The sequence below is a fragment of the Chiloscyllium plagiosum genome, unplaced genomic scaffold (assembly GCF_037043375.1).
Source record: "Chiloscyllium plagiosum isolate Xiang-an unplaced genomic scaffold, Cpla_swu_hap1 HiC_scaffold_32, whole genome shotgun sequence".
Taxonomy (NCBI): Eukaryota; Metazoa; Chordata; class Chondrichthyes; order Orectolobiformes; family Hemiscylliidae; genus Chiloscyllium; species Chiloscyllium plagiosum.
Genome location: NW_028270170.1, coordinates 32,009,726 through 32,034,712, shown reverse-complemented (window position 1 = coordinate 32,034,712; position 24,987 = coordinate 32,009,726). Strand labels below are relative to the sequence as shown.

Genomic DNA, 24,987 nt, shown 5'->3' with positions numbered 1-24,987 from the left:
ATAAGTCCTGTACCCCACAACCATCTGATAAAGGAGTAGCGCTCCGAAAGCGAATGCTTCCAAATAAACCTGTTGAACTGTAACCTGGTGTTGTGTGATTTTTAACTTTGAAAGCGGCAAGATATTTCCAAAAGGTTTAACATTTGTTTTGTCCCACATTTCCAGTGCCTGTGCAACTAAGGAACCATCAAGCACTTATTGCAATAGTTTTGAGTTTATTGCGTAAAAGCCCAACACAATCAACAACAAAATTATTGATGCTTCGGTCAGCAGCAGATCAAAACAAGTAAGAAAAGAATCAAAAACAATTCGACTCATTGAAGTTTGTTAATAATGGACTTGTTCCTAAATGGTGCATTGTAACAGATAAACACAGCTCTATTTATTTCTATACGCTTGTAAATTTTTTTTGACTTTGACACAATTCACCTCTTTGCAGTTACAGCAAATCATGTGGCTGTGCACGCTAAACATTACAATGGATGTTTCTGTATTCATTATAAAATGTATTTTATCACGTTCTTCCATTAACTACAATGGGAATGTGAGAGGGATCTTACACAAGCTGAATTCAATCTACACACCCACTATTATCCTCGAGAAGGCCTCCATTGATTTTCATTGTAGTTGATCCGATCCTGGGACATTTGCTCCATATGGTGTTCAATTGTAAGGAGCATAAGCAACATAATTTTATGGAAAATGAAAATCCGATTGACTGACCAATTCTTCTACATTCCACAGACCATCTGATAGACAGAGATGAAGGTCCTCCATTTGTGTTTCTTCTTGCTGGGGAGATCAAAACAAAGGCCATAAATATAAGATTGGCCACAATATATCACCATTAGGACTTCAGGAGGATCCTTTCTATCTGAGAGGACGGATCCCATGACCGGGAGGAATAGTTGAGGCACACACCATGAATGCACTTAAGGGGAAATTTGTTTTTTTGCTGTAATTCAATGATAATCAAGCAACTGTATAAGTTGAGGCAACATTCTCAAAATCTTAGACCATTATACAGTGACGAGCTGAAAATGTGTTGCTGGAAAAGCGCAGCAGGTCAGGCAGCATCCAAGGAGCAGGAGAATCGACGTTTCGGGCATGAGCCCTTCTTCAGGATTCTTCAGCCTGAAGAAGGGCTCATGCCCGGAACGTTGATTCTCCTGCTCCTTGGATGCTGCCTGACCTGCTGCGCTTTTCCAGCAACATATTTTCAGCTCTGATCTCCAGCATCTGCAGTCCTCACTTTCTCCCCATTATACAGTGGCTCCTACTGAGCAGTGCTCGCAAAAACATGCAGAATCAAGATATATTTTTCATATTAATTCAGTACGATAGTCTTGATTCTTCAGAAAGTACAGAAGGCTGTGAAATTCACCTCAGTGTTATGAAGGTGTGAATCAGACAGAAACATTCAGTGTTGCACATGAGAGAGGGGTGAATCCAAAAACCACAGAAATATATGAATAGTAAAAAATTAGTTAATAAAATGACCGGGTCAATTAAAGATTGATAGGATACGAAATTGTAGATGCAGATACCATGTTAGTAAATAAATACTGGGGTGGCATGGTGGCACAGTGTTTAACACTGCTGCCTCACAGCATCAGGGACCTGGGCTTGATTCCATCCTCAGGCAACTGTCTCTGTGGAGTCAAGTGTGTGGTGCTGGAAAAGCACAGCAGGTCAGGCAGCATCCGAGGAGCAGGAGAATCAATGTTTCGGGCAAACGCCCTTCATCAGGTACTACTGTGCTTTTTCAGCACCACACCTCTCGACTCTAATCTCCAGCATTTGCAGTCCTCACTTTGGCCCTGTCTCTGTGGAGTTTGCACATTGTCCCTGTGTCTGCATAGGTTTCTTCCTGCCGTCCAAATATATGCAGTTTAGGTGGACTGGCCGTGCTAAATTGCCCGTAGTGTCCAGGGATGTGCAGGCTAAGTGGGTTAGCCATTCAGTATGTGAGGCTACAGGGATAAAGTAGGGGGATGGGTTGGTGTGGACTTGATAGGCCAAATGGCCTCCTCCCACACTGTCGGGATTTTATGATTCTGATGCCTTGTACACACGTTTGCCCATATCCCTTAATCCCTTTAATAACAAATGGAATTTGTGCAGAAGTGGAATTAAACATGCTTAGAAAGGTAATTAATTTACAAAGTTTTTCTGACATCCAGGGGATTGAACCGAAGATTGTTAGTGTATTGTAGTATAATGGTCCAACAATGCCCTGCAATGATCACGAATGCCTTTTCACAAGCAGTGTGCTGTCAGCTCAAGAGAAGTAATCTTGCGATACCTTGATTAGTCCATCACTGTTTAATTATATAAATGGGAAGCAAAATGTGTCAAGTTAATTTCATGATTTTACTTTGAAAGTTTTGTATTTAGACTTGCATTTTACTGAACAGTTTAACTTGCTTATGTGTCCATTTTTCTTCCACTGAAGAATTTCTAGATCAACCTGAATCATATGGTTTGTCAATATTGTGTTTCTGGACCTGTCAAGAATATACAGTTTGTATCCTGTATTATGTCCAATATAACTACTGTTCAATAAAGAGTTAGCCCTGCATCATTACATTCCACAAACTGGATTGTCTAATGTGATATTTTACTTCATTAGAGAAACATGCAATCTGCCTGTCATCCCGTTGTCCACCACCCCCTCCCCAGTTGAAGCAAAACGCTCAGAGATGCAACGTAATTTTACTTCCTTCATCTTTATTCCAGGCCCTGGAGGGAGAGAGAATGATCGCCCATGTGCACAGAGACATGAGTTCACGGTCTTCTCTGCAATAGCAGTTTCTCAATGAACATAGTCATTTTATAGGAAGGAGCATCCAGATAAGGCAACACACATATTAATTGGGTGACCGTTACAAACAGTGAGTATCAATAGCAGAGGACATGCCTTTTACTGTAATACAATGAATGTTCTTAACCTTGTTAACTTGATTCATATAATGGATACTTTTCCCCTTGTTAGCTGACCTTGTGTACAGAATGCTTCCAATATTGTTAAACAGCGCTACATAATGAATACTTTTCCACCTTGTTAACCCATTAAATCCCGTTGTTAACTATAAGCTCTTATCTGATCTGAGTCATGCTCAGCTGAACCTCTTGTTTCACAAAACTCAGAAATTAACTCTTTCCCTGCCTGCTTATATCCGATACACATTCTCATGTCTTCTTCAGTGAGCACCAGTATAAAGTCTGGGACTGTCATTTACAGACCATCAAACTTTAATTTCCAACATGTGCTTATTTTTAAAAGAGAATTGCCACAGTGTAATAAATGACTATGGATGTAAATGTAGTGGCTGAGGAAGACAGAGAGAGCAGGCGAGATGAGGACTCTGATACAGCAGTTAGCATTACTGAGAGGAACGAGGGAGGTGAGGGCCATCTCACAGACAGACAGCATCACTGAGAGGAGCGAGGGAGGTGTGGGCCCTCTCACAGACAGACAGCATTACTGAGAGGAATGAGGGAGGTAAGGGCCCTGTGATAGACAGCATCACTGAGACGAACAAGGAAGGTGAGGGCCCTCTGACAGTCAGACAGCATCACTGAGAGGAGCGAGGGAGGTGAGGGCCCTCTCACAGACAGACAGCATCACTGAGAGGAGCGAGGGAGGTGAGGGCCCTCTCACAGACAGACAGCATCACTGAGACGAACAAGGAAGGTGAGGGCCCTCTGACAGACAGACAGCATCACTGAGAGGAGCGAGAAAGGTGAGGGCCCTCTGACAGACAGTATCACTGAGAGGAGCGAGGGAGGTGAGGGCTCTGTGACAGACAGACAACATCACTGAGAGGGGCAGGTGAAGTGAGGACCATAGGACAGGCAGTCGGTGTCACTGAGAGGAGCAGGTGAGGTGAGAACTCTGTGACGGATAGTCACCGTCACTGAGAGGAGCGCGGGAGGTGAGGGCCCTGGTGAGGGCAGGGTGACCATGGCTGGGAAATGAGCATTCAAGTTTATTCATCTTTCAGAAGGACAGGCTGGACAAAAGTAGGTGAGGTGGCATTATTAATAAAAGATGAAATCAGTGCACCAATGAGAAAGAATATAGGTGTGGGAAATCTATATACAGAATATGTGTGCATAATGCTAAGAAGCAAACAAGGATTGGAAAACACTAGTCCCAGTTGTCTATAGGCCTCCAAAAAGTAGTGGTGAGGTAATGGAGGCATTAAGCAGGAAATCAGAGATGCATGGAGCAAGGATGCTACAATGAAGTTTGGAGGAACAGAGGTATCTCGAGAAGCTTATCTACAAATTCCTGAAGATGGCAGGACAGGTTTATAGGGTAATTATGAAGGCATACAGAACATTTGCCCTGATTGTGGCACATATTATAAAAGCCTGAAGATTATATTGAACTGTACAGCTCTTTGGTTAGTCCACAGCTGGAGTATTGTGTGCAATTCTAATCACTGCACTGTAGGATGGATATGATTGCACCGTTGGAGATCCAGAGAAACTCCACCATGGTGTTGCCTGTGATAGAGCACCTGTCCTTCATGGAGAAGTTTATGAAGAAAAACACCTTTGACCAAAAGTCCATCAGGAAGTGGTCAGCACGTAGTTTCCTTGAGACCCTTCGAAAAAAGGAGAGGACAGATCCTATCGAATTCCCTGAGCAGACTGTCAAAGTCATTTGGCAGAATGCCTCATCGCCAGAACTTTCCAACAGGCACCAAGACATGTCTTGGCTGGTGGTGAGAAGGACTCTGCCTGTGAGATCCTTTATGCACGCCCGGACTCTCTCCCGTACCGCACGCTGCCTTCGAAGCAGCTGCGGGGGGATGAGACTATCACACATCTCCTTCTGGAATGTGCCTATGCAGAAGAAGTCTGGAGAGGAATGCAGTGGTGTTTGTCGAGGTTCATCCCGAGCACCTCCCGAGCACCTCCATGACGCGGGACACTGGGCTCTACGGTCTGTTCCCTGGGACACACACCGAGAAGAACATCAACTGTGCCTGGAGGATCATCAACTCGGTGAAGGACGCCCTCTGGGCGGTCCAAAACCTGTTGATCTTCCAGCTGAAGGAGTTGACCCCGACTGAGTGTTGCAGACTGGCACGTTCCAAGGTCCAGGACTACGTGTTGAGGGATGCGCTGAAGCTTGGGGCAGCTGCCTCCAAGGCGCGGTGGGGAAAGACCACTGTGTAACATTTGCCTGCCTAAGAAGAACAGGGGGCTCTGCTGATGCCTCAGCTAAAAATGGGTTCTGCTGATGCCTCAGCTAAATATATTGATATGTGATTGATAAACGTACAGACCTGTATATACAAATGATAAATTCTGATCTCTGTATGCAAAGAAATGGAATGTTTACGTATGAATATTTTATGAATAAAGTATATTTTTGAAAAAAAAAGTCACCTGCAGATTATCCAGCTTGGAAAACAAAGGTTTAGACACATGAATACACAATGAAATTGTATTTCAGGCATCAGCTTTTTGGCACAAAGAGATAAAGAATCACAAAGTTTTAACAGCGTGGAAAGAGTCCTTTTGGCCGTTCGTGTTTATGCCAGTCATCAATTCTAATCACATTTCCCAGCAATTGGCTTGGAGCCTTGTATGCAGTGACATTTCAAGTGTTAAAAATCACACAACACCAACAGGTTTATTTGGAAGCACAAGGTGACATTTCAAGTGTGTATCTAAATAGTTCTTAAATGCCTTGAGGATTCCCATTTCAATCACCTTCTTGGCAGTGAATTCCAGGTATCTACAACCTGCTGCATGAAGAATTGTTCCTCAAAGCCGCCCCAACCTCCTGCTCCTTAAAAAACTTAATAATGGATGAACGATGGCTTCATAACAGCAGAACCACAAGGCTCTTTCTCAACTAGTTTATGTCTTAGCCTCTCAGAAAACCACAGCTGGTTAAAGGCAAATTGCACAAAACATCAATTTACTGAGAACATCAAATGGTGGTGCACATTTGGAATGAACTGCCAGTGGAAGTGATGCAGGCTGGGACAATGACAGCATTTAAAAGGCATCTGAATGGATGCATGAACAGGAAGGATTTAAAGGGCTATGGTCAAAATGCTGACAAATGGGACTTGATTAGAGTATCTAGTCGCAGTGGATGTGTTGGACCAAAGGGTGTGTTTCCATGCTGTAAAACTCTGACTCTATGTCTAAAACTTTCACCACTGCCAAGAATACAAATCATCAATGAAACAGCGGTGGTCCCAGATTAAATCTAGGCATTTTTGAAAATGATTTATTCATGATCTTTCCTTTTGTACAAGATGTTCTCTCCATTAAAATGATATATGTGTATTTGTGTCATGTTCTCAGGGTTAGTAAGTAATAGAATGCTTTTCTTTCACTAACCTTGTAATTGGCTCCTTCATTTTGAATAGCACTGCAGGTAAATTAACTTACATAACTGTGTGCTAAAAAATCTTTGTTGTGGCCAACTGAGGGGATTAAGAAATGGGCAGCCTGGTCACATCTCATAAACTGATCATAATCGCTCTCATGACCTGCATGGGATGCAGTAAATCCTTACATACTAAGGGAGGGTGGTCTAAAGGATGTGATGACCAAGAGAAGGAGGATGAGGCAATCAACAATGACAATCTACTCTACTTCCAATCACTAAAACACTCCATTTTATTCTTAAACATTCATTCAAAGGATGTGGCTATTGCTGGCTAGGCCAGCATTTATTGCCCACCCCCAAGTTGCCAGAGGGCAGTTATGAAGCAACCATATTGCTGTAGTTCTGAAGTCAGGTCAGACCAGGTAAAGATGGCAATTTCCTTCCTTAAAGGACATTAGTGAACGAGTAGAATTTTTTTCTGACAATCGATTCATGGTCATCATTTGACTTTAATTCCAAATTTTTACTGAATTCAAATTCTACTATCTGCCACGACAGAATTTTGAACCCAGGTGCCCAGAACATTACCTGGGTCTCTGAATTAACAGTCGAGCAATAATACCACTGGGCCATCATTATTAAAACCAAAACCAAACTGCTGCTGCTGGAAATCTGAAATAAAAACAAGGCACTGGAAATACTCAGCAGGTCAGAAAAGAGATTTGTCTCAGGTTGTGATGATTCTTCAAACAGCCTTTTTAATATGTTTGTTCATGGTTTGTGGCTGTCGCTGGCTGAGCTACTGTTTAGGTATTTTCTAATCAACTTATTCAGAGATGTTGTTACATAACTCTAGGGCTGGTGGGACTAACACTAAACCACAATAAATCACCTGCACATACTGTTTATTGTTAGTCCCTAACTGCAGTGGAGAAGGTGACAGTGAACTGCTTGTTTCATCCATGGCATTCTGTTTAATGCAGGTGCATCCACACTGCAGTTAGGGTGGAGATTCCAGGAGTACAGGAATATTGAACCATGTCAGGATGAAGGGTGGCTGGGAGGAGAACTGATAGGAGGCGTTGCTGATCATGTCCTTCGGGATGGTTGTGGTCAGGCTTTGCAAGACCTGATGAGCTCTGATGAAGAGTCATCTTGACTTGATAGGTTAGCTTGCTCTCTCCCCATGGATGCTGCCTGAGCTGTTGTGATTTCCAGCATTTTGTTGTTTTCTGCACAGATTCCAGCACCTGCAGTAATTTGCACCTATACGGTTGGGAAGAAGCTGCCTAGGATCACCAATACCTGAAAAATGAACTCTGTTTTTCCCCACAGGCGTTGATGTGCCGAGGCTTTCCAACACTTTCCGTTTTCCTTAAAGAGGCACGAACTACCTGACCTGCACAAATCATTCGCACCCAATTTGCTCTGCAATTCTGATCAACATCCTCCGTATAAAATAGTACAACACGATTTCTACACAAATTAAAGACCAAGTTCATTTGCGTAATCAGCAGAATTGCCTTTTGTATACAAGAGGCGATGAAATAATTATTTACAAAATGCAAAGCACACAAGGTCAACATTGCAGCATCAACTTCAGAAGCCGGTCTTAACAACACCAAGTTCCTCAATTCAACCCTTCCTTTAGCAGGTTATTTGCTGAACTCTGGCGTAATCAAACATTTACGATATCTCATTAAGACATCGATTTTCCATCATCGGCTTCTTGAAAATCTGTCCAACCCGGAAATGTACCAAGTAGCTTGACTGTAACGAGTGGAGCAGTAGCACCGCTTTTTCTAAGCAGGGCTGATTTCCGAATAAGGTAATGTCTGCAAAGATTAAACTGATATTTAATGTTTAAAACATTGTTGATCGATTCAGGGTAGCTTGCAGGTTGTGAAAGTCACTTAAACAGCGGCTTTTGAAATCTGATGGATTGTAAAAACGTCAGAAGTGGGCCTTGGGTTGGATTGAATGGTTAGTGTAACAGCTGAAGGTGGCTCTGTTTGGAGCTCGCCCCTACCACTGTCAAAACGGGATTACACCGTCTGCTGTAACCTCAGGACATCCCTCGGTGCGAGAAAACGACCAGCCATGATCCAGGCGTCCTACTCTGTGTGAGCTAGAGCTATATTTAGCAAAGAGCACATATAAAACAATTCTGCAAAATACTGTTTCATGGTAATTTGAGAATTGTGCTGTCCAATCTACTGATGTACTTTAATCCTATATGAATAACAAATTAAATCAATGTTATAGTGATGTTCTTCAATCTTAGCCTTACTTCCAGCTAGATTTATTTTTTCTTATTCCTGTAATTTGGGTGTTCCTGCAAGACCAGGATACATTGACCTTTGGATGGTGATGTTGAGCCAGTCTTTCAGCTGCTGCAGTGTGTGTGTTAAGATGTTCTCAGTAGTGAGTTAGCAAGCTCCAGAATTTTAACCAAATTATGATGAGAAGGGTGAAGTATATCCAACTCTGCATGCTGTATGACCTGCACTTGGTGTTTTCTAGACGATAGATGTTCTATATAAGTCTTTGTGAGTTGCTGCAATATGTCTAGTAGACAGTACACACTGCAGTCATTGTTACTAAAGATGCTGGACAATGTTTTATTCACTCCTGGGAAATGGCTGGCCAGCATTTAGTGCCCATCTGTAATTGCCCTTGAGGTGGTGGTGAGCTGCCTTCTCAAGCCACTGCAGTCAGCGTGCTGTGGGGAGACCCAAAATGCTCTTAGGGACAGAATTCCAGGATTTTGACCCAGCAACTCTGAAGGAATGGCAATGTGTTTCCAAAGTTAAAAATCACACAACACCATTTATTTGGAAGTACAAGCTTTCGGAGCGCTGCTCCTTCATCAGGTAGCTAGTGGGGCAGGATTATAGAACATAGAATTTATATCGCCAGTAACTTGCAGGTGGTGGTGTTCCCATGTATCTGCTGCACTTGTCCTTCTAGTGGAAGTGGTCATGTTGCAAGTGCCATCTAAGGATCTTTGGTGAAATTCTGCAATGCATCTTGTAGATAGTTCACACGCTACAGTGTGTTGGCTGTGGAAGGAATCCATTGTGGATATGGTGCCAATCAAGTGGGTTGCTTTGTCCTGGATGGTGTCAAACGTCTTAAGTGTTATTGAAGGTGCCTTCATCCAGGCAAGTGGGGAGTGCACAGGCTTTGAGGAATTGGGAGATGGGTTACTTGCTACAGTATTCCTAGCCTCTGACCTGCTTTTATGGCCACTGTAATATATTGTGAGTCCAACTGAGTTTCTGGTCAATGCTAACCCCTAGGATGTCAATAGTCAGGGTTTCAGTGAATGGTAACACCACTAAATATCGAAGGCAGTGGTTATATTGTCTCATTGGAAATGGTGATTGCACGGCATTTGTGTGGTGTGAATGTTATTTACCGTTTGTCAGCCTAAGTATGGATATTGTCCAGATCTTGTTATATTTGAATTTGTTCTACTTCATTAACTCAGCAGTCACAAATAGTGCTGAACATGTGCAATCATTGGCAAACATCCCCACTTTTGACCTTATGATGAAGGGAAGGTCACTGATGAAGCAGTTAAAGATAATTGGGCCATGGGCATTACCATGAGGAAGTGCTGCAGAGATGCCCTAGAGCTTTGATGACTGACCTCCAACAACCACATCCGCCTTTCTATGTACCAAGATGACTCCAATCAGTGTAGAGTTACATCCCAATTCCAGTTTTGTTGGAATTCGTCAAACTTGGCCAAATTGTCTTAAGTTTCTTGAATGTTGAAGCTGCACTCATCCAGCCAAGTGAATAGTGTTATGTCATAATCCACTTTGTGCCCAGATGTTGGGCAAGCTCTGCAGAATCAGGAGGTGACTTGCTTACCAAAGAACAATGAGCCCCTTTCCTACTTCTGTAACCACAGTATTTATAAATAATTTTTAAACAACCTGTTCAGATGTGTTATAACACACCTGTGGTTTGGACTGGACTTGAACAAAGGTCCCAAATCTACCACTGCATTGCAAGAGCCTTCTACAGTATTCATATTGTACAGCCAGTTAAGATTGTAATTAGTGGTGACAGTCAGAATGTTGACACTAAGTGAATCAGAAAATATAGTACCCAAAGGGAAATGGTTACCTTCATTTATTGAAGACAGTCATTGATTGGGACGTTAGCAAGGATGTTACTTTTCTCTTAGCATCCCAAAGTGTTATATAATTAAATAACCATTTAGGAAAGCTAATAGACTGTTCTAATTTATTGCAAGAGACATTGAGTACAAAAGTAGGGAAGTTATGCTTCAGCTGAACAGGGCACTTTTGAGTCAAAATCTGGATTACTGTGCACAGTATTAGTCACCTTATTAAGGAAGGTCGGAGACAGTTCTGTCTAGACGTACTTGAGGTGGGTGCCTTGTGAGCAAAGAATTATATCTGCTAGTATTTAGAAAAGTAGGAGGTAATGTGATTGAAAGATACAAGCTCCTGATGGGCATTGACAGGGTAGATTTGCAGAGGATGTTTCTTCTTATGGGAGGATCTAGAACTAGGGATCAATGTTTAAAATTAGGGGCTGTCCATTTTGCTCAAGAGTCTTTGGAATGCTTCCTGAAAGTGGTAGAAGCAGAGTCTTGAATAGTTTAAAAGCAGAGATAGATTCTTGCTGGGCAAAAGGGTGAAAAGCAAAGAGAAAATGATTAGTGAAGACAAATGTAGGTTCATCAAAATCAGAAATCAGAGAAATTAAAATGGGGAGCAAATATGGCATATTTTAGTTTGGCCTTCACAAAAGGGGACACAAAGACCTAAAAATGTTGAGGAACAACCGCTCGAACGAGACTAACTTGGAAATAAATTGCCATTCCTTCACAGCTGCTGGAAATCAGTATTAGTAGGGAAATGCTATTGGGGAAACTGATGGGATTAAAGGCTACCAAATTCCCAGGATCCAATAATCTACATCCCAGAATACTTAAGGAAATGGCCCTAGAAATAGTGCCTGCATTGATGGTCTTTTTTCAAGATTCTATAGACGCTGAATCAGTTCCTATAGATTGGAGGGGTAGCATATTGAATAAAGGAGGCAGAGGGAAAACGGAATTATACACTGGTTAGCCTGACATCAGTATAGTAGGGAAAGTTCTAGAGTCCAGTATAAAAGATTTAATAGCAGAGCACTTGGAACAGTGACAGAATTGCACAGTGTCAACTTGGATTTATGAAAATGAAATCATGCTTGACAATTTTATGAGCATTTCAAGGATGTAACTTGTAGAGGTTACAAGAAGGAGCCAGTGAATACTTGAACTTTCAGAAGGCATTCGACAAGATCTCCCATAAGAAATTAGCATGTAAAACAAAAGCACATGGGATTGGAGTAGAGTACTGACATGGACATAGAACTGGCTGGCAGACAGGAAACAGAGAGTAGGAATAAACTAGTGTCTAATGGGTACAGCAGGGATCCCAGCTATTCACAATCTATTAATGATAAAGTTTGCAGTCAACACAAAGTTGGGTGGGAGGGTGACCATGATGCAGAGATGCTTCAGTGTGATTTGGATAAGTTGGTGAGTAGGCAAATGCATGACAGATTAAGTATAATATGGATAAATGTAGCAAAAACAAGACAGATTATCTGAATGGCGATAGATTTGTAAAGGGGGAAGTGCAATGAGACCCATGTGTCCTTATACACCAGTCGCTAAAAGTAAGCATGCAGGTGCAACAGGTGGTAAAGAAAGCAAATAATATGTTGGCCTTCATAGCAAGAGGACTTGAGTACAGAAGCAGAGATGACTTGCTGCAATTACAGGGCCTTGACAAGACTACACCTGCAGCACTGGGTGCAGTTTTGGTCTCCTTATCTGAAGATGGATGTTCTGGCTGTGGAGGCAGTGCAACAAATGTTTACCAGTCAGATTCCTGGGATGGCAGGACTGATATATGATGACAAACTGGATTGGCTAGGACTATGTTCCCTAGAGTTTAGAGGAATGAGGAGAGATTGCACAAAACCAATAAAATTCTAACAGGACCATACAGGGCAAATATTGGAAGGATATTTCTGATGACTGCGGATTCCAGAACCAGCGGTCAAAGTCTAATGTTAAGGACCAGGCTAGACCCTCTCAAACCATTTTGAGGATGTAGCCCAGATCCTAACTTTGCTAGCCATTTTAAGCAGGTGTAAAGTGGAAATCCCAGAAGGGAGATTCAGCTGTGGTCAAACCACTTAGTTTTAAACAAAACAGAATTTATTTACAATATTAGTGAATGAAACACAAAAAAGAGAGAACAGAATATAGAATAACTTAACCTATCCAAAAACCCAATAGATTACCTCAATTTAATGATGCTGTTCCAAATACTTGCAACAATGCTCATAAACACCCCTTGGCACAAAAGGTAAAATCAAGGTCTTACAGGAGAGAGAGGATCAGCATGGACCTGCTTCTTTGGGTCCAGCAGCTTCACAACTGAACCCACACCAAACCAGAGAAAGGCTGAGCTGACAGAACTGGCCACTCCCCTTTCATTGTACAAATTGTTTTTCTAAACTTGAAAGCCTTTTGCCTGAGGCAGTATCTGGTAGCTATACTCACACTGGCCCTAAAACTCTTCAAACCTAGACCGCTCTGAGAAAAAAAAACAAGGACAACATAAACTTGTTAAAAGAGCAGCATCATCACACTAAGGATACAATGTAGGCCTTTTATGACTGAAATGAGAAGAAATTTCTAAACCCAGAGAGTGGCAAGCCATGTGGAATTCTCTTGCATAGACCACTGCTGAAGCCAAAACATCGTGTTTACAAAATGATAGATATAATTCCTTTCGTTAAAAGAATCTAAGGGTATGTGGCAAAAGTGGGAACAAGGTATTGAGTTGGATGATCAAACATGGCCGAGCCGGTCCAAATAGCCTATTCCTGTTCCCAGTTTTTTTATTAGGCAGAAATGCAGCTTGAGCTCAGGTTACCCGCTTTGAATGAGAAGAAATTTAATTAAATAGACGGAGTTCTTCTAGCACAATTCATAGTTAGCCTTAAATGTATAAACTGCAGACCTGACCCGTCTGAATTACTGAACTGTTTCAATTACAAGAACTACAAGTATTCATTAGAAGAGCTAATGAAAGGTTTCATAAAACGATCTTGAAAGGGTGATAGAAAAATCATTAGCAATGTATCTAATGACCGTGCTTACATAAACTCTAAAATGTGAACATTTTCTCCTTGGAGTTTGGCATAAAGATTTGTAAAAATTCCAGAATTTTAGGTGGTGTAAATAAATCCAGATTAGACATGTATGTTTTTGAAAGTATAAATCATTCCATTTAATATAGTGCACTAAGATGGATTGTTATTTACTGCTGCTGTAGTGAACATGTCCACAGATACCACCCCATGGAGTTCCAAGACTCAGAGCCCAGCTTCAAAATTGATTGACAAGTCCAAAGAGTCACCTTTTGTTCCAATAGGTGAGTTTCTGTAGGTAATGCAAAGGTTAACTCTGTGTACAAATGGCTCATTAGTATGGTTTCTATTTCAATAAATTAAAAAATATGCACCAACTTTAGAGTGATATTAAGGAAAATGATTATTTTGATCAAAAAATAAAATAGTTAATAATTGTAAACATCTGAAATTTATGTTTCAATTATAAATGGTTAAGAAAATGTGACATTTCGGAGTGCCAATTAGAAGGGGAATATGGTGAACATAAAACACATTAAAATTGCAATCAATTTCTTCAGTATTTAACAGTATATGAAACATTGTAAGACTCTGTTCCTTTTGAACCTCAATTATGATTTTCAATCGAGTACTGTAACTGACTTTGTGCAGAAGTTTGCACTGTATATGAAAGGCATTGTCTAATTTAAAAATCTGCTCTTCAGTGAGATCTAATTTAATTTTTTGTCTGCTTTCATCTAAGAAATAAGGTACTGCACTGCTTGATGCCACATGGATAGTATTAGTGGGATTGGGTACTTGTATAGATCTTCCTCCATACCAGCTTTATACAGCTTGACAGTGCTGTGTCAGCCTATTACACCTCCAGGCAAAAGTGAGGACTGCAGGTGGTGGAACCCAGAGTTTAGATCAGCATGGTGCTGGAAAAGCACAGCAGGTCAAGCAGCATCCGAGGAGCAGGAAAATCGACGTTTCGGGAAAAAGCCCTTCATCAGGGATAGAGGCAGGGAGCCTCCAGGGAGGAGAGATAAATGGCAGGGGGGTGGTGGGCTGGGGAGAAGGTAGCAAAGAGTACAATAGGTGAATGGGAGTGGGGATGGAGGTGATAGGTACAGCTCCAACCAATACATTAATGGACAATGTAAACTTACAATTGGGTTGAATTTATTCTGAATAGCACCTGCTAATCTCTCAGTAGAAATATTTTCAGACAGATGAATTGGCAGAATTCTGGGTTAGCAATGGACTTGCAACAACAGAAATAATTTGCATGAAGAACTAAGACATTCTGACTAAAATTAACATTCACTGCAGGCATGACTGGATTTGCAGCAATAGTTGGATTGGGACTTTATAAACTGCGAACCAGAGGGAACACCAAAATGTCTGTGCACCTTATACACACCCGTGTGGCTGCACAGGCATGTGTAGTGGGAGCTGTGACCTTGGGTAAGTGTTTTGGTTTTCAGTGAAATTGAATGTGTTAGCAGGAAGGAATACGTATTAAAAATAAAAAATAAAAGCTTCTCACAACCATTCAAAAATTGCTCTAAGGTGAATAAAGCTGATTCCAGAAAAGCAATCAGCACTTGAACTCACACACTAGAAAGCTCAGAGTAATGAAAGGATCTTGGGATGCTTGTTAAATAGGGTATTTAAGAAGGCATGTGAGACACTTGCCTTTATCAGACGTGGAGTTGTTTCCAAGAGCAGGAAGGCCATGTTGCAGCTGTACAGAGCTTTGGTTAGGCCACAGCTGGAGTTTCTGGTGTGCAGTTTCTGGTCATGAGACTATAGGAAGGATATCATTGCAATGGACATTCACCAGGATGTTGCCTGGGATGGAGCATTTCTGCTATGAAGAACATCTGTATAAGCTTGGGCTGATTTCTTTACAGCAGAGAGGATGGAATGGGTATTGATAGAAGTATATAAACATTGAGGAGCTGGACTAGGTGAATAGAGCAGCTGTGCCCCTAAATTGAAGGATCAATAACTCGGGGGCATAAAGTGAAATGCAGAAAGCTCCGAGGGGATTTAGGAAAATCTTTTATCACCCAGAAGTAGTGGGGATTTAGAGTGCACTGCCTGGGAGGTTAGTTGAGGCAGGTAAGCTCACAATGTAATAAGAAATCTTGTTTGACCACTTGAGGTGCCATAACAGTCAAGAGTATGTGCCTAGTGCAAGAAATTAGCATAATTTTGGTCATATAAACCTGGTGTGCCAAAAGGCCTTTTCTGTACTGTCTGATTCAAAAGTCAGAGTTAAATGATCCAGTGTTAGTATTGACCATACAGAACTAACTTTATGTTTGCTGGTTTGATTACGGACCTCTTTTTTCCACAAAAGGCTAAGGTGAGCCCAAACTCATTTCTATCTGCATTAATGAATATGGGTCAACTGCAATAGTTGAAAGTAGTATTTCGATTATATTTTACAGATTATACAACAAACAGAATTAAGGATGAATTATTAGAGAACCTTGGCTTGGGACAATAGCTGTGGCAATTTTAGAAATAAATCCAATTGCACAATTTCATATTTTTGTGCATTTCTTCCAAAGCACTAATTTGTTCAGCTCATTGATGAGCCAGCTAAACCTTGTTCTGGAACTAGATGTTAATAATTGATGCCAGTAGGAATTTCTTTCACTGTAACCATTTCAATTGCTGTTCTGAAACACAAACAAATGCTGGAGAAACTCAGCAGGTCTGGCAGTATCTGTGATACAGATACAAATACAAAGAGAAACAGAGTTAACGTTTAGCATTCAACATGACTATTTAGTTGAATCGGTTAAATCGTGCCAACTGAACACATGGGACACTTGCCTTTAACAGTTGTGGCATATTTATGGTATTCCACAATTAAGGCACATAATTTTTATGTTCTTAGTATATGTATCCATTTTCTAAACTCAGCATCGAAGTCAAACAACTGAGTTCATGTCTTGTTCTCAACTGTCTTTGCAGGTGTCCTGTATTCCATGTACAAAGAATATGTGGTGAAGCCAAGAGAAGCAAATCTCTCTAAGTAAATCTCCTCACTATGTTATGCTGCATATATTTATGTATTATTATTAATGTCTCACTTGGTATTGAGATGTCTTGAAGCAATGACATCCTCACAAATGGTTTGACATGAAATGTTTTTTTCCAAAGGTTGGCAGTTTCGTATTTTGCACACTGGCTTTTCTTTGCACTGAGAATTTTCTGTTCATTAATAAACAAAGGCAAAGTACAAAAGGTTAAGTAATTTTGTTTGGAGTCTGATTTTTATGCACAGCATACATGAACACCATGTAAAACTAATAACTTGTTCACAAAGTCAAACCTATGCGAAATCCACCTGGATAGCACACCAATTCGATATTTTTTAAGAAAAATCCAATCAACTCAATTGGAAAACAGAGCTTTTTTTTTTATTTTGGGGTGTATTCTATTAAAAACAATTCACCTGCAAAGCTAAAATATAAAGTTCAGATCAGCTCACATTCAGGTTTTTTCATTCCATATTGTACGATTTCAGCTGATGCCATCAGTGTGACTGAGCATACAACGTACAGAGTCCTGTGAGGGATGTAAGTAGTTGGTCCTTACTTGCAGAAACTGCTGCTTTCGTTATAAGGGATAATTGAGAACCACATCCTGCTTTGCAAGTTCCAGCAACATGGGATCATCGAAAAATTTGCTGATACTGACATCTTCACTGAGGCCCTGTTAATAAAGGAAGCAGCAACATTTATTAAGATTTATTTCTACCTGATACACTTAATATCTCAAATATTAAGAGGCAATACAAAGTAATCTCCAAAAAGATTCACTGAATAATTTCATTTAGTGGCATTACGTAGGTTGGGAATCACAAAATGACAGTTTTAATGTAAAATTAGATGCCACTTTTTTAAGACGTGAACTGAAAACAAAAGCCAGCAAATGTAATTTCTGCATAGTACTATGTGGGTACGACAGTTTCAGGAACTTTATTTGTTGTGATGTTATAAAAGATCTGATTCAAATTACAGTACAATGGCTTAACTCCCAAAGCTACACGGGCAAATTAGAGAATAGAAGTTGGCATATTTCTTCAGTTTTGACACAAAGTCTAGCCCTAGAAATTGATTGCCATTACATTGATATATCATAAGAAGGCTATCAAGGGCTTGAAAAATTAAAGTATACTAGTGTCATTACCTTTGCATGGCGGTGCATTTATTTTAAGTTGCTAAAAGTTGGGCAGGCAAGATATTCAAAGTTTTGAGAGGAGGATCAGAAAATCATTTGTTTTTCTCTTTCTTCTTGAATGTGGAGTATAGTTCTGAAACCTATTGTATGCCATCTAGAAATTCCTTTACACCTCAGTCTTCAATGGGTATCCTTTCATTCTGTAGTTTGAGACTCCCCCAGTGGTGGAAATATCTTCTCAGCATCTACACTGTCAAGCCACCTCAGAACCTTGTACTGGAAGACCAAGGCCCAAACCCAGGCTGCAACAGATTTAGAACTCCATGCTGAAAAGGACAGCTGTCTGGTAGAAAGCTGTCTGTAGGTAGCATTAACTGTATTCTCATTCCATGGCTCTCTCCAATTACTAAAGCAATATATTCCAATAAATATTTTTGGTAGCTTTATTTACACTTTTAAGTTTGCACAATTTTCAATAGTCAAACAATTTTTAATGTTTGAAGAGAATTGCTAATACAATTAATTTTCTCCCATTAGAATTAAGCTCTGATAAAGAGTCATAGAGCTGGACAGAATGGAAATAGACCCTTCAGTCCAACTCGTCCATACTGACTAAATATCCTAATCTAGTCCCGTTTAGAAGAATTTGGCCCATATCCCTCTCAACCTTTCCTATTCATATACCCATCCAGATCCTTTTAAATGTTGTAATTGTACCAGTCTCCACCACTTCCTCTGGTAGCTCATTCCATACACGCACCACCCTCTGCATGAAAAGGTCCCTTTTAAATCATTCCCCTTAAACCTATGCATTCTACTAACCTGGAGAAAACACCTTGGTTATTCACCCTATCCATATCCCTCATGATTTTATAAACTTCTATAAGGTCACCCCTCAGCCTCTGATGCTCCAGGGAAAATAGCCCCAACCTATTGAGCCTCTCCCTATAGTTCAAACTCTCCAACCCTGGCAACATCCTTGTAAATCTTTTCTGAACCCTTTCAAGTTTCACAACATCTTTCCTTTGTAGGGAGACCAGAACTGGAACAGATCAGTAAAGGAGGAGAAGTAAAGGTAAGGATAGTGGCAGAGAAGCAGAATATAGACTTGGGATCTAGTATATGAAAAGTAAAGCACAGGGAATAAAATCTCTGTTTATTCAATTTGCAACAAAGACATTTAATGGATAGATGTTCTGCCCACGTCTTCATTTATTGTGATTCTGTCTCTAGGAATGTCTTTACACTCAAATCATCTCTCTTCAGAATAATCAAATACTTGTTATGCGTTCTGAAATTTCTGTAGTTACTTCAACCACTGGCTAGTTTTAAGAAGTTTTCCTATTGGTTGGAGGTTGAAGTAATGAATTAGACTGAGCAATATGTACAAAACATTATTTCCACACTGTCAACATGTGCAATAATCAGATTCTTCAGAATCTAACAGAAAATGTGGAACTTCTGTGGTCTGCTGTCTCACATGCTCATTGTGATTTATAAGATCTTTCATCACCTCTGGTTATGCCACCCATTTAAACTTCAAGCCAACAGTCCAAGATGTCAATCTAAAAGTTAGCAAAAGTTCAAGACTCATAAAACTGAATGTTTGTGAGGTTAGGTGGACCAAGAGTTTAAGAGTCTCACTGTAATTAATAATCATAGATATCTTGTGTTGGTTAGCAATCAAATAGATAACTTGATAGGCCACATTGAAAAAATGGCACATATATTTTAACAAAGCTTAACTGGCGTATATTGCTGAGGAAACAATACCGTGCAGAATAGATCGATGTTTCGTGTCTACTGGTACCAAAAGTTCTGGAATAGATATTTGATTACCTTTCTCCTCCTTGTTTTGATCATGAATTCTCTGGCCAGATGAGGTGCAGGTTGTGGTTCCAAGGGTCTGATAATGATACTTTTGTCCAAGGGATCACCAGGTACAATCTATTCACAGAACCACAAATCTCATTAAGTAATTACAGCTAACAATTATTCCTCCAGTCTCTGAAAATAATTTAAAATTTCAGAACATTTTACTTGGTATTTCATTTAAAAGGAATTAATTGTTATGAACACTTAAAACAGTCATTCCCAGGATTTGACATCATGGCCAAGGTCAGCATTTAGTTGCTGAGAATTTAATACAACTTAATGTCTTCAGAGAGCTGACAAGACACAAGCCGTTGACATGGGATTGGAATCATACATTTTTTTAAAATAAGAGAAGATTAGGAAACTATTTGAGAATTTTTTTGATGACCCAACAACTTACTGATCGTGCTTTCTTAAAAATAGCACTCACACCAGCTTTCTATTTCCCAATTTCAAATGCACCTCATAATAATTAGATTAGAAAAATGGTGATTTTTATGTTGAATAACACTGCTGTCAATAGGAAAACTGCACTTTCACCTGTACATATGATGTATCTATTTACAGAAAGCAGTATTCTCTAAGTGGCTTTCACATCCTCGGATATTTCAAAGAAAATAAATGACTTGGAAAGCATATTCAGCCACTGATGTGTAGGGACACCATATTCCAAACAGTAACAATTTCATATTCTATTGTATTGAACAGACATGGCAACCTATTGGACGTCCATGTCCTGGAGTGAAACTTGAACTCACCAGCTTTTGACTCCAAGATCACCACCATGCCATGCTAACATCTGACAGCAGCTGATTAAAGATTTGAGCAACACAAAGGATGAGATGCTTTCTAATTAATACACAGCAGTTGTTTGCTTCTGAAAGTAAAATTCTCACCTGCCAATGGTGAAAGACTGAGAGAGAGAAAGCTTGCCCCTGTGTGTGTGTCCGCAGGTCTGTCTCAAAGCCAAATGAATCAATAGCTGGTACAAATGCTTTGATTGTATAAAGTGGAGAACCTGGGATTGGTGCATCCTGTGTCACATGGCCTCTGTAAATAAAAAAATTGCAGAGAAACTAATGTTCGCGCTTGCATGTTTACATTATCCAGTCTGCACTGGACAATAAATGCCAGAGTAAAAATTATTTGTATAACAAATTCTGACCAGAGAGCTCCTTTGAGCCTTTATAATTGTGTGCTAAGTTGCTATCTTAATTAGAGTACTGAAATATCTCCAATGCAATTCATGATTGAAAATTTATGAAGCCATTGTAGTCTCTGTACTGCCATTATTCCATGACTGACTATCTAGTCCAGGGTTTCTAAAGCAGTGGGTCACAAGGGACCATGAGAGGAGATTCTGAAGTCGCAAGCTCCAAACCAGAAGTGGCTGCCATGGAGCTCCAACTTAGCATTAACAGTGGTTAGGTCTTTTCAATCCTCTTTTATTCCCCAAATTGGAGGTTGATCTTTGAGATCTAATTCTTGCTCCAAAGGAGCTTATGAAAAGGCACATTTTTAAAGCGAGGTCAATAAATCCTAACCTTACTGCTAGGATTTGATTCGCAATTGATCCAAAATCACTTTAATTTACCAGATTACACCATACGTAACACTGCCATCGATTTGCCTACTTTTTTTTTAAAAATGGCACAGTGTATTGCAGAATATATTCAAAACTAAAAGAACTAAAAGTTCCTTCATTTAAACAGGCAATATGTAATTCTAAAAAGTATTTAAATAAAACTGAACAGGGGTAAAGCATACCCTTAATTTTAATTTTGCTGCTTCCCTCTGCCCACGGCCAGTATTGCAACATTTTCACAGAATACTATAGTACATTTGTGCTATCTAAAATCCAAGATAAAGCTTAAACCTGACATGGGTAGAACTAATCTGCATACCTCCTTCTAGCCAAGACTGTATAAACTGCTGAAACACAGTCTGCTGGTGCCTGCACCTCCACAAAGTAATAAGGCTCCATCAGACGAGGTGTGGCCTATAAGAAAGCATTCTTTTATTAGCAAACCTACTTGTATATCACAGAACAGAGAAACTGTATTTAGAAAGGTATCTTACAATTCAAAGGTTGAAGCAAAAAAATTATTGATCTGAATAAATTTGTTAAAATTTAGTATGCTGAATGGTTAAAGAACATGAAAAATAACAAACAGAAATTTATTTAAAGAGTACATATACATAGACAAATATACACCGAAATATTTTGCATGGTAAAACAAAGTTTTTAATACTTTCGTCATTTCACTTAATAAATTAGGAAATGATGCACCGTAACAATGGACTGTTAAAAGACACAAAATGTTAGAGCAAAACTCTTACCATCAGGAAAGCTGAATACACTACTCGTCTGGCTGTAGGAATAATTTGTCCTCCACCTCTGTGCAATGGCTCCTGAGCTATTACCGCATCAAGTATCTTGAATTTCACATTGCGTATTGCTGTGAAGATACAAAGTCCAAGATACATTTGTGATAATTCTAATTTTAATACCAAATTAATTTCAAATTGGAGATGCAAAGCACTTGCTCCTTTCTGAAGAAAGTTTGGAAGGTTTATTAAATCATACTTATATACATTTGCAAATAAAGGATACTATTCTGGATTATTGGGTTAAGTGAAACCAAAGCATCTACAGAAGTATCAGTGTGCGTCTGACTGAGTCAGTAAACAGCAAAGTAATGCTTTTGCAGAGTTTTCATCCTTTCAATGTGATTTTAAACTGATGCTTCATTTGCCACAGCGGATGATAAATAATCATGATCAGAAGAAGAATAAAAAATTCTTACTGTCTAGTTAACATCCCTTCAATCAATACTGTAATGTAGGATTAACTATTTATCTTTTGACACCTATTGGTACACAAAAATGATTATCACATTTACACACAAAAGTGTTACACTGTAATCTTTCCGTTAGCTTTGATAGAATGCAAGCATATTTTCCATTATCTATTACAAGATGCATTAAGAAAGGTTAATCAGGTTATTAAAACTGAGTAAGGCCATTCCACTAAATGAAGATCACCAATTTAGAGTGATCCTAAAGATCCCGCACGACAGCATCCACTGGCTCTCAATAATTTGCAGTTTCAGTACTTTATATGTAACTGTTGATTATTCTGTGTGAAGAAATGCTCCTGCCAACAGTTCTAAATTTAAAAGGCATTTGGATGTGTATATAAATAGGAAGGGTTTGGAGGGATATGGGCCGGGTGCTGGTAGGTGGGACTAAATTGGATTGGGATGTCAGGTCGGCATGGACGGGTTGGGCCGAGGGGTCTGTTTCCATGCTGTACATCTCTATGAGTCTATGCTGTTATCAGACTTGTGAAGAGATCTTTCTCTGCACCATTTCCACAACTGTAATACTATATTGTGCATTCTGTTCTATTACCTTGATGTACTTACATGAGGTATGATTTGTCTGGTTAGCACACAAAATAATACTTTTCACTGCACCTTGCCCATATGGCAATAATAAATTAAAATATTAGATTTCTCAGTGCAACTTTTCAGTTGCAGTCAAAGTTTGTTTCCTACCATTGTCACTCTGAGGAGTTATATAATGACTCCTTTTCCAACGCCCTAACCTCTCAGAGAAGCGAGAAATCTCTTTTCTTCATGGAATTACAGGGGAATGTTAGTGTGACTTCACATCCAACCATGCCTCTTCCCACTTCAGGATGAGAATATTGTGTGTTGTATTCATTCATAGGGTTGTTGAATTAGCCAGCATTTATTGTCCATCCTTAAATGCCCTGGAGAAAACGATGGTGAGCTACCTTCATGAATAAAGCAGAGGAATAGCCGCAGTGCTGAGGGATTCTCAGGATTTTGACTCACTGCCATGAAGGAACAGCAATATAATTTCAAATCAAGATGGTGTGTATGTTGAAAAAGAGCTTACTGCTGGTGGCACTCTCATATATCTGATGCCAATGTCCTTTTACGTAGTTGAGATTGTAAGATTGAAAGGTGCAGTCAAAAGAGGATTGCTGAGCTGTTACAGTGCATCTTATAGATGGTTCACACTGCTGTCATTGTGTGTCAACGGTGCAGGGGATGAATGCTGAAGGTGGCAGATGGGGGTGCCAATCAAATGGGTTGCTTTAACCTGGGTGGCACGTTTTCTCTGAATGTTATAGGAGCTGCACTCATCCAAGTAAATACAGAGTATTTCAGCACACTTCTGAACTGTGCCTAGTAGAGGAAGTATAAGCTGTGAAGTCAGAAACTAAGTTACTTCCAGCAGAATTTCCAGCCTTTGATTTGTCCTGTGTCCACAGTATTTGTACAGTTGGTTCTATTCAGTTTCTGGTCAATTGTAAACCCCAGGATTTACATAATGAGGGATTCAGCAATAATAATACTAATGAGTATAAAGTGGCATTGGTTAGAATTTTGCTTGTTGGAGATGACTGTGGCCTGACACTTATGTGGCATGAATGTTATTTGCCACTTATTAGCCCAAGATTGAATGCTGTCCAGGTCTTGTTGCATGAAAAAGGGACTGCTTCAGTATCTGAGGAGTTGCAAATGCTGCTGAATACTGTGCAATCATCAGCCAAAATCCCACTTCTGACCTTACAATGGAGGAAAGATCATTGATGAAACAGTTGGGATGGTTCGGCCTTGGACACTACCTGAATAACTCCCGTAGTAGCTGAGATGATTATCCTATTGACCACAACCACTTTCTTTTGTGCTAGGTATGACTCTAATCATAGATCATCACAGAGCTCCAGATTATCAACACTCAAATGCAATGATTCACTTAAATAAAATCACTCTGGATTAGTTTTGCCATATAACTCACCAAAGCAATGATTTGCAATGGAGTTATGAGAGCCAGATATGAGTAAGTGAGCAAAGTACATCCAATTGTGACAGAAACAAACAATGGAACATATGAGGGATCAATTAAATTTATACACTAACGTTTATTAGGCTGACTAACACAACAACATTACTGTAAAAAGACAAAGATCGAAGTTAAGACAAATTGCTGGTAAAACTAAGCAGGTCTGGCAGCATCTATGGGGAGAATTTCAGCATATTATGTTTCAGATTTCCATCATCTGCAATTATTTTATATTGCGTATTAACAATATCTTTATAATTTATCACTTGAATTTAAAAAAGTGATTCTACCAGTTACTAAAATATTACGCATATTGCTTTTATTGTTTGCTTGTCAATACATACGCTCATCACAAAGTGGTCCTTCTCGAGTTCCCCACTGGAATCCCTGGACGATGCTATCTTTCACATAACCTAAAAGTGCTTTATCCACCTACAAGAGGACCAATTTAAAAACAATATACAGGTTAGTCTAATGTA

General features: G+C 39.8%; 2 protein-coding genes across 3 annotated transcripts in view; one reads left to right on the top strand and one right to left on the bottom strand.

Annotated features, from left to right (window-relative positions):
* Positions 1-7,996: 7,996 nt before the first annotated feature.
* On the top strand, positions 7,997-16,819 carry LOC122539969 (HIG1 domain family member 1A, mitochondrial-like). Its single transcript, XM_043675206.2, has 4 exons — positions 7,997-8,195; positions 13,753-13,851; positions 14,882-15,016; positions 16,541-16,819. Exons 2-4 carry the CDS (start codon positions 13,758-13,760, stop codon positions 16,603-16,605), a joined length of 294 nt encoding a protein of 97 aa, XP_043531141.1. The 5' UTR covers positions 7,997-8,195; positions 13,753-13,757; the 3' UTR covers positions 16,606-16,819.
* A 148-nt stretch (positions 16,820-16,967) lies between these two features.
* The window catches only part of eftud2 (elongation factor Tu GTP binding domain containing 2), a 53,059-nt gene continuing 45,039 nt past the window's right edge, over positions 16,968-24,987 (bottom strand). For both annotated transcript variants that reach the window (XM_043675200.2, XM_043675201.2), the window contains exons 23-28: positions 24,853-24,940; positions 21,968-22,086; positions 21,532-21,626; positions 20,524-20,677; positions 19,592-19,699; positions 16,968-17,284 (exon numbers count right to left, since the gene is read on the bottom strand). In XM_043675200.2, coding sequence (XP_043531135.1) covers positions 17,189-17,284; positions 19,592-19,699; positions 20,524-20,677; positions 21,532-21,626; positions 21,968-22,086; positions 24,853-24,940 — 660 coding nt within the window. In that variant the 3' untranslated portion in view covers positions 16,968-17,188. The remainder of the gene's footprint in view (positions 17,285-19,591; positions 19,700-20,523; positions 20,678-21,531; positions 21,627-21,967; positions 22,087-24,852; positions 24,941-24,987) is intronic.

Bases quoted from the DNA above. Each gene is read 5' to 3' on its own strand.
- LOC122539969 (XM_043675206.2), top strand. From the start codon at position 13,758: ATGTCCACAGATACCACCCCATGGAGTTCCAAGACTCAGAGCCCAGCT. The intron at 13,852-14,881 runs GTGAGTTTCTGT...CATTCACTGCAG, and splicing joins GTCACCTTTTGTTCCAATAG to GCATGACTGGATTTGCAGCA. The intron at 15,017-16,540 runs GTAAGTGTTTTG...CTGTCTTTGCAG, and splicing joins AGTGGGAGCTGTGACCTTGG to GTGTCCTGTATTCCATGTAC.